This window comes from Fonticula alba (genome assembly GCF_000388065.1).
Source record: "Fonticula alba strain ATCC 38817 unplaced genomic scaffold supercont2.6, whole genome shotgun sequence".
NCBI classification, from domain to species: domain Eukaryota; order Rotosphaerida; family Fonticulaceae; genus Fonticula; species Fonticula alba.
The window spans coordinates 401,217-410,481 of NW_009242976.1; the positions used below are offsets into that span (position 1 = coordinate 401,217).

Sequence of the window (9,265 nt, forward strand, 5' to 3'; positions counted from 1 at the left end):
GGGGGGGGGGGAGGAAAGGAGTCGCCGTTGGGGGCTTGTCCAGCCAGGGGGAGCTCTCAGAAGTCCTGCATCTCAATGGGTCGGGAGCGAAGTTCATCGCGTTCACGCCGCGCGCGCCGCCGGTGAGCCTCGGCCGCATGTGCGCGACTCACTGACTGGTCCTTGCGTCCGTGCACCGACACGTGCTTGACCTTGGAGAAGATGCGCCGCCAGTTGCGGTGCAGCAGCATGTTGAATACATCCAGAGGAATGTACCAGCATAGGGTCCAGATCCCTGGGAGAGAGAGAGAGAGAGGCAAGAGAGGAGGAACAAGAGTGACACGACATGTCGCAGGGTCAGAAGGCCGATGGAAAAGGACACCGAGCACGGCCGGTGGAAAGGCCACGCCCCCCGCCCCCTTCCCCCGTGAAAAGGGCTCCTGCTGGCCAACGCACACACACAGACCGCCCAGCCCCAGCCACAGCCGAGGAAGCTTTCCTTGCCCCAGATGAGATCGCCCGGCGGGCGATTGGTGTTGTAGTCCGGGTAGCCATTGAAGCCGTAGACGCCGATGAAGGTGGCACTCACTTGGGCCACCACCGACGCCAGGAGCATCAAAGGATGCGGCATCGACATGAAGGACAAACTCCGACTCCGAGTGATGAAGAGCAGCAGCTGCCCGGAGAGGGACACATGCAGGTAGACGATGGCCCGGAGCCGGGCCTGCCCCTCGTAGGTGGTCAAAGGCACGGGCACCAGGCCGATGCTGGTGAACATGTTGTGCTGGGTCGAGGCCCACCGGAAGAGAACCAGCGTCGAGGCGGTCAGGTAAAGACCGTACAGGAAGGCCAGCGGGAAAAGCCGCGTCAGGCGCCAGGAGTCCGGGGTTTTCGACGGCCGAACCAGGTCCTTGGCAATCGTGAGCATGGTCCCGTCATTGAGGATGGCCATGATGACCACCAGGATGGTGGGGAAGTACCAGTCGAAGATGGTGGCCAGCAGGCCGAAGGTGAAGGTAATCCGCACGGTGGTGGCCACGGCGTATGTGGCGTAGCTCTTCATGCGCTGGAAGATCTTCCGCGCCCCGATGATGGCGTCGATGATGACACCGAGCCCGGGCGACAGGAGGACAATGTCCGAAGCGGCACGCGCGGCATCGGTCGACCCGGCCACCGCAATGCCGATGTCCGCCTGCTTGAGGGCCGGCGCGTCATTCACACCGTCACCGGTCATGCCCACCACATGGCCCAACCGCTGCAGACGCTTGACAATGGCATGCTTGTGCTGGGGATACACCTCGGCAAAGCCGTCGGACTTTTCCACCAGCTGGTCGATGGTGATCTCCTCGGCACCCTGGGCGGCCCGATCGACGGTCGCCCCGGAGGAAGTATAATCCGGCCCCATGGTGGCGGTGGTGGTCGTTTGGCCGGGGACCGGCTGCATGCTGCTGGCCAGGTAGGCCGCGGCCAAGTGACCGCCGACCAGACTTTGTCGGCCGCCGGGGGTCGGCCGGGCGGCTGCCGCCCGGCCGGCCGACGCCGCAGGGCCACTGAGCAGTTGCCCGGAGCTTGTGGCCGTAGCCGGGGCGCCGGTGCCGCCACCGGCACCGGCACCGGCACCGGCACCGGCCGGAGACCCGGGCTCTGTCCCGGCCGCCAATGGCGACGACGGGGCAGCTGTCCCGGCGGCGGAAGAGGCCCCCCCAGTGTCCCCGACCCCGGGGCCTGGCACGGGCCCGGCCGAGAAGGTGGCCAATTCAATGGCCCCGGGCGGCTGGCCGGACCTCGAAGGGGCCGGCAGAATGGCATCGGCACTGCCGACCGACCCGCTGGAAGAGAGCCCGGCGCTGGTGCTGCTGGTGGCACCCAGGTCGCCGGAGGACCGGGCGTCTCCCGGCTCGGCCCCAGCGGCAAGGGCCTGAAGGTGGCTCGGATCTTGCACCAGCGTGTCCGTGGAGTTGGGCACGGCCTTGCCGGTGGTGCCGGCGGCGGCGGCGGCGGCCGCCGCCGCCGGCACCGGGTCGCCGAGCTTGTCGACGGTTTTGTCGCCGGCCACGGCCGCCGGGGCGGCCTCCGGCGCCGGCGGCGGAGCCGTCCCCTGCTCGTCAATGGCGCTGATGGCTCCCTGGCGGAGGAGCTCCATGGTGCTCGGCGAGCCGTCCAAAAAGCGAGCCGTGTGCACATCGGTGCTGAGCCCCATCTGACGACAGGACTCCCGAGCGATGGCCAACTGGTCGCCGGTGATCATCTTCACGGCGATGCCCATGTCAATGGCCGCGGCCACCACCTGCGCCGTGTCGTGCCGGGGTGGGTCATACAGCGGGATCATGCCCACGAAGTTCCACGACGCCTGCTCCAGCGGCCCGGCCCCCGTGGACCGGGCCACAGCCACCGACCGATAGCCACGCGAGGCAAACTCATTGACCTTGGCCATGACCTTGGGCCGGATGAGATCCGCATCGTGGGCCATGTCCAGGATGATCTGCGGGGCGCCCTTGGCCGTGCGAAAGACCGCCCCCTTGGCGGTGGCCGCCGCCGGGTCCTCCGCCCCGGCAGGCCCACAGTCCACCAACGTGACAATGGTCCGCTTGCCGACCGGATCGAAGGGAACATAGTGCGTGGCCCGGAAGCGTGCCATGCTAGACAGCTGGTCCTGCGTCAGGGCATTGACAATGGTCGTGTCGATGGGGTCCGCGTCCTCGGTCCGTGCGCAGAGAGCCCCATCGAAGAGGACATCCTCCGGGGTGGCCCCCTCGTGCGCGTAGATCTCCGCATTGTTGATGCTCAGCTCGTTGAGGGTCAGCGTGCCCGTCTTGTCCGAGCACAGGACATCCATGGCGGCCAGCTCCTCGACGGCTGTCAAGCGCGACACAATCGCCTGCTTTTGCGAGAGCTTGGACGCGCCAATCGCCATGGTCACCGACAGGACGGTGGGCATGGCAATCGGAATGCCACCCACTGTGGAGGCCGAGGGCGGGGGAGGAAGCCCGAAGATGGCACGAGGGGAGGGGGGTAGGGGATAGGGATGGGGGGGGGGGGGGGGCGGGACGGGGAGGATGGGCGAGCAAGTGTCGAAGGTGAGGATGATGGCTGGCTGGTCGGCACAGGTGACTGGAAGGGGGGCGGTGTGTGCGTACCGATGAGAATGAGGATGTTGTTGAGAGTGGGGCACCGATTCTGGCCCATGCGGCAGCGGTTCGGCCCGTAAAGCTGGACATGGAGAGGGGAAGAGGGGCAAAACAAAAATACGCAGTAAGCACCAAGGCTATCACCAAGAGAGAGAGAGAGAGAGAGAGAGGGAGGGAGGGGGAAAAGGCACGGGTGAGACGACACTTTGCTGCCATGCATATCCATGGATATGCTCGCATCGGCACGCACATTCGTTAGACCGGGGAATTGTGTGCCCAGCGGCGAGCGGCTGGTCCAGCTTCCGCGGGCAATCAGCTGCACCAGCAGGACGATGGTCACCCACATGAGGATGACCACGAGACAGACATTCCCGATGATGGTCATGGTCTGCCAGCCGGGGGGGGGGGGCGAAGAAAAAAAAGAAGAAAGCACCCAGGCAAGGGCGAGACCCAGCCCATGGGAGAGGTGTGGACAATGTTTCGCGAGTCAGGTAAGATGTCAGGAGGAACCCGGCCCCGCGCCTCCCCCTCCGCTGGTAATGGGCAATGGAGGGCTCTCATGCGTCGTACATGCTGGAGATTGGACTCTGTGGAGGCGGTGCTGATCAATGCCGCGGCACGACCAAGGAAGGTGTGCGAACCGGTGGCATACACGACGGCCTCGATCTCTCCCTGTCGGACGATGGACCCGGAGAAGGCAGTGTCGCCGGTCTTCTTGGTCACTGGCAGCGACTCGCCAGTCAGCGAAGACTGATCGACCTTGATTTCGTCGCCATTGAGAAGCTGGCCCAGGCGTGGGAATCAGCAGCATGGTGATTAGGACAGGCTGCGCGGAGAATGGGAAATAGTCGAGGGGCATCGGTTTGAGGGGAGCAGTCAAGGGAGGATGAGGAGGAAGAGGGGGTGGGGGGGGGGGGGGGGGGGGGGGGGGTGGCCAGGGTCGTACCTTCACGTCTGCCGGCAGGACATCACCGGCCTTGACGCGGATCACATCGCCAGGGACAATTTGGTTGGCCGGCGTGGGCCGGGATTCGCGATTGCGCAGGACTCTCGCCTCCGGGGCCAGCTGGGCCTTGAGCGCGGCAATCGCATTGCCAGCCGACCGCTCCTCCAAGAAGCCGATGGTGGAGTTGATGAACAGCAGGGCGATAATCAGCTGGCAGGGGTTGGTGGGCGAGGCCCGGCAAATGTCAGCATCGCGGGCCGGCCTGGGGACGTGGGAGGGGCAGGGCCAGGGGAGGACGGCAGGGGCCGGTACAAGAGGAAGCGGGGGAAGACACGCACGCCGAAGTCCACATAGTCCAGGAGGATGATGGCCAGGATGGCCGCACATTCCATGGCCCATGAGAGGGGGTTCCACATGAACCTGCGCCGAGGGTGATCGGGGATGGCGAGGGAGATGGCACGAGAGGGCGGCGCGTCAGAGGCAATGGCCGAACTGGGGCGTGGCACAGAGCACACCTCGGGCACAAGGCCAGGTGCACATACCCCAGAAAGACCAGGATAGGGGACTTGGTCTTCTCGGTGATCTGGTTCGGGCCGACGATGGCCAACCGCCGGGCGGCTTCATCGTCCGACAGTCCAAGCGGGTTGGTTTTGAGCTGGTGCATCACCTCATCGAGGGAGAGTTTGTCAACGTGGGCGTCCTCCGCCGACAGGGCGCTGGGTATGGGGTGCGCGGGGGGGGGGGAAGGGGGGGGGGGGGGGGGGGGGGGGGGGGGGGGGGGGGGGGGGGGGGGGGGGGGGGGGGGGGGGGGGGAGGGGGGGGGGGGGGGGGGGGGGCAGTGGGAGGGGGGGGGGGGGGGGGGGGGGGGGGGGGGGAGGGAGGCTTGCTCGACGCACAGGAGGTTGTCATTTTGGGCGGCGGTCATCTTGCCATACAAGGGCCATGATGTGCTGCCTGGCAGAGATGCACCGGGGGAGGGTGACCGTTGAAAGGAGGGGAGAGGGGGAAGAGCAGGAAGGCTGGAGGGGGCGCGCGCCGGGAGTATCCGGCGCCCGGCGAGGGGAAGTCACGCAAGACCACCTAGATGGGGGGGGGGGCGGCGGGAGCGAGGGGCAAGGAGCGAGGAAGGCCCGAGGAAGCCCGAGTGGCGAGGAGAAGAGGGGGTGCAGGAGAGGGGCGCCGGGGTGAGAATGATGAGCAGTGCCCTGGACTGGGACAGCCTCCCGCTGGGATGGTCCTGGAAGAGTCCCATCTTTGGCGCCAGCCGAGTGGACCCGCAGGGAGAAAGGCCGGCCAAGATGCCGGTCGGGGGAAGGGCCGCGCCGACGATCTAGCTGGGACCAGCTCCGGGGTCTCGACGATGACGCCGGACAACGCCGGAGGTTTGCCGGTGTTTCGGCCCGATGGACGAGCGGCCTCTCCATCGGCCAGGCTGGCTGCCTCCCCGCGCGCGCGGCTCCCCGTCCCGGGGAGCGATCGATTTCCGAGCCGAGGCAGCCCCCCCTCCCCCGCGCCCCCGCGCCCAGCCGTGGCTCCGCCCCCCCCCTCCCCCCCGGTGAAGATTGGCGCCCAAACAGCCGTGTGCCCTGCTGAGGGGCCTGCAGGCGGCCACACAGGAGGGCGAGAGGGGGGGGGGGGGACGGGGAACTTGGGGCCCCTTCGCCTCGCCCCCCCTCCACCCCCCTGGAAATCGGATGTGCTCCGCCGGCCGGGCCCCCTAGGGAGCCCATGGCGCAGCGGCGGGGAAAATCGCGCAAACAAGGCCGCGGGGCTCCCCACCGGTCCCTGGTGACGAGGAAAAGCGATCCGCCGGCAGAAATGCCCGGTCTTGGCCTCGGGCTCCGGCGGAATGCGATGCTGCACTCGATTATGCTGGGCCGCACCATCTGGCAAGCGCCGATGCTCGCTTTGCCCTCGCCCCAGTCACACACACCCAGGCGTACGCGTCGTGGAAAAAAAAAAAAAAAAGGTGCATGGACAATGTGCCCCTGCGCTTGTCGATGATCCGAGACCCTGGGCGCGCCAAGGCGGCCTCAGGCCGTCCGGATTCCCGGACATCGCCCAGCACCATCCTCGCAGGTGGGGGGATTTGTTTACCAGCACCCGGCCTCGTGGCGGCAGAAAACGCGCGAGCCTCCCCCAAGCCGCGCTCTCCAACCGCCGGGCGAGGGGGCGGGGGGATTTTGAAAGACCCAGTCGCGCATACGCCGCGCGCTCACAGGCGTATGACATCAGAAAGCCCGGCCACACCAGGGGCCGGAACATTTCCCCGGGCGTCTGCGCCGTGTCTGGGGCAGTACCATTCGGGTGCGGGCGGGGATGCCCGGCACAGCCGGCGGCCTCCCGGCCATGCCTCGGGGGCAGGCAGCTTTCCCAGCGCACATTGTCTGGATCCTCTCCACTCCGGGCCGGAGAGTCGTCCACCGGGGGGGGGGGGGGGGAGGGGGGCGGGGGACACGATCGCCAGCCAACACCAAGAACGCGAACTTCATGCAGGGCCCCGCGGCCTGGGCGTCACACCAAGTGCACTCATGGCTCAGGCCCTTACCCTCGCCGGCCCCCGCTCACACCATTACATCACACCCCCCTGAGAACGGACGCTCTTCCATTCGGCGCCCTTTTTTGTTCTGGCACCACATGTGACGATGATAAGATTGACACAAAATCTGCCCACCGCGAAGGAGCTCGGGCTTTTGGCTTTTTTCCCCCCTCCTTCCTTCATTCCCGCGCCAACGGCAGCCTCTCCCCCCGCTTCCTGCTCGGGCCGACTTGTTCCTGCTTCGTCCCCCGCCCCGTGGCCCCGCCTCGCCCGGGGGTTCTCGTGGCCGCCTCCTTCCCAAGTTCATCCCTTGCCCGCCCCCACCCGTTCCGGCCCCCGGGCACCCGCTCCCGGCAGGGCCCCGGCAAGCTCCGCGGGGGCTGCCGCTCCTTGGCCCGTGATACGGCCCCACATGCATAACTCAAGCAGGAGCTTAACCCACGAAGAGAGGACCGGCTGCCGGGCAAATTCCCGAAACAGATTTTGCTCCAGGGAAGAGAGCGCGACACGCGGGGGCGATATGGCGGCGAGTATGGTTACACTTTTTATGTTCATTCCAGATTGCGCGTATTGCATATGTCCTTGGGTCTGACTATTTTATTCCGACGCACGGCCGAAATTGGTACATGGGCCTGTGGAGAGAGAGAGAGAGAGAGAGAGAGAGAGAGGCAGGGGACCATGGCTGCAAGCATATGTGTGCCTGGTCTCCGCTGTGATCCCCGTCCCTGTGTGGCGCTTCCCCAGCCCAGCGTGTATCGGGATCTGTTAAGTGCAAAATCCCCTTGTCTCACCGAGACCCGGGCATACTCTGCACCTGGGATGTCTGCCGAGGCATTGGAGACTCCTGGGGAATATCCCACGAACGATGCCCGACACACGCACACATGTGCCAAAAGGCATGCGCCGTGCACAGGAGAGAGCCCCACCGCGGGGAAAACGCGATGGGAAAGGGAGGAAGCAGGGCCAAATGATGTGAAGGTGCGCGTCCCCGAGAGAGGGAGCGGGGGGAGGGGGGGGGGAGAGAGAGAGAGAGAAAGAGGCCGGTGCCGGAGAGCGAGGGGAAGAGCCGGTGGGGGCGCGGGCAAAAAGGAGGATGCCCGCCTCCCGGCACTGCCTCTCAGAGTCTCGGTGTCGAGCGAGCGGTGGCGGGGCGACGAGGAGAGGCGCATGCATTTCGCAGCTCTCAGAAGAAGCCCACCGACAGAAGGGCGTCCAGGAACATGGGGATGAACTTGGCACGCCAGGCGGGATTGGCGGCCAGATCATTGCGGACTTCGATCATCAGCGGCACGACCACCGGCGGCGAGCCCAGGAGATCATGCTCGTCATAGTGGTCGAGCAGGATCTCCCGCACGCGGTCCGACTGCCGGCGGACCAGGAAGGCGAAGGGGTTGTCCAGGCCACTGTAGGGCTCATTCAGCCGGGCATCATAGCCATCCGGCCCGATGGGGCAGAGAATGTCCTCAGGTGCCTGGTAGGTGTCGGCCTCGGGCTTGCCGCCGGTCATGGCGGTGCCACTTGCCTTGTCCTCGGCGGTGGCCGACGACGCGCCGGCCAGCTGGACGTCCTCCTCAGAGGAGGCGGCCGCGGTGGGCATCTCTCGCGAGCTGGCCACCGCCCCGTTGGATGCCGAGGAGGAGGAGGAAACCGGGCAGTCCATGACATTGTTGCCATTGCGCAGGCGGTAGACAATCTGCTCGGCGATGGTTTGGTTGGCCGGGCCGCCACGGCGGAAGTTTTCGTCGCGCTGCAGGCGATCAAACAGGAGCCCCACTTCAACGTCACGCGGCTCGCCATTCTCATACACCTCGGTGAAGGTGTGAACCGAAAGGAGCAGTCGAGGGAGGGCATGCGGCCCGGACTGCGACGGATCGAGCACATAGCTGAGGATGCTGTCGGTGACACCATCGTGGAAGGGATTGTACAGGAGGGCCACGCGCTTGGCCTCCTCCTCGGGGGTCATGTTCTTCATGCCCGAGAGGTGGGCGAAGGCGTGGTGGGGGTCGCGGTGACAGGGCGGCAGGGTGACAGGGTGGGTGCGGTTAGCAAGACAGGCCAGGCTGCTGGGCGGAAGGGCAGGGTCCAGCTGCAAGTCCAAACGCACGGCATTAAGGGCGATCGGCACGCCATCGGCCACCTTGCGGAACATGGTGTCCGAGCCGATCTCGCGGTTGGCATCGCACATGAGTCGCGAAAAGCGCGCAAGCACGGTCTTGGCCTTGAGAGCAGCTTTGTGGGCGATCCGGGCGCCGTTGGCCAGGGCAATGGGTGTCAAAAAGGATGGGCAAAAATGCAAGAAGGAGGAGGAAGAAGAAAGCCCAAATGCGTACCACTCAGCTCGCGGGTCAGCGCCTCGGCACCGATGTCCAGAGCCCAGTGCGTGTTCACGAGCCACTGATCTTCCTCGGGCCAGGTGCCATCTGCCGAGTACGGCGGCGGGGGGATCCGGTTGGAGGCGTGCTCACACACCAGGTGCACGAGCGACGGCCCCGACGGGGTCAGGAGCTCGTAGACCTCCGGATACTTGGACGTCTCGTCGCCAGACTCGGCGGTCCGATTGAGCCCGGCGAAATCGCCATTGGCCAGGGCCGCCTGGTAGCTACTGGTAAGGGCAGTGTCGCGGGGCATGGTGGGAGATGGGTGTGTCGGAGGAGGGAAGCAGGGGGGGGGGGG

At 66.3% G+C, this 9,265-nt stretch overlaps 2 protein-coding genes across 2 annotated transcripts; both read right to left on the reverse strand.

Annotated features, from left to right (window-relative positions):
* Position 1: 1 nt before the first annotated feature.
* H696_03759 (H+-transporting ATPase) lies at positions 2-5,274 on the reverse strand. Its single transcript, XM_009497617.1, has 9 exons — positions 4,950-5,274; positions 4,596-4,769; positions 4,392-4,473; positions 4,054-4,263; positions 3,678-3,890; positions 3,358-3,495; positions 3,117-3,189; positions 436-2,937; positions 2-274 (listed from the first exon to the last, which is right to left on the reverse strand). Exons 1-9 carry the CDS (start codon positions 4,976-4,978, stop codon positions 57-59), a joined length of 3,639 nt encoding a protein of 1,212 aa, XP_009495892.1. The 5' UTR covers positions 4,979-5,274; the 3' UTR covers positions 2-56.
* A 2,501-nt stretch (positions 5,275-7,775) lies between these two features.
* On the reverse strand, positions 7,776-9,220 carry H696_03760 (hypothetical protein; the record flags this gene model as incomplete). The annotated part of the gene is made up of 2 exons (XM_009497618.1): positions 7,776-8,821; positions 8,923-9,220. The coding sequence occupies 2 exons, from the start codon at positions 9,218-9,220 to the stop codon at positions 7,776-7,778; spliced, it is 1,344 nt and encodes a 447-aa protein (XP_009495893.1).
* Between the last annotated feature and the right edge of the window lie 45 nt (positions 9,221-9,265).

Excerpts from the sequence above, each read along its gene's own strand:
- H696_03759 (XM_009497617.1), bottom strand. The coding sequence starts at position 4,978 with ATGACCGCCGCCCAAAATGACAACCTCCT. Across the intron at positions 4,770-4,949 it reads GCCCAAAATGACAACCTCCT|CGCCCTGTCGGCGGAGGACG; the intron begins GTGCGTCGAGCA and ends CCCCATACCCAG. Across the intron at positions 275-435 it reads GGGCTGGGCGGTCTGTGTGT|GGATCTGGACCCTATGCTGG; the intron begins GTGCGTTGGCCA and ends TCTCTCTCCCAG.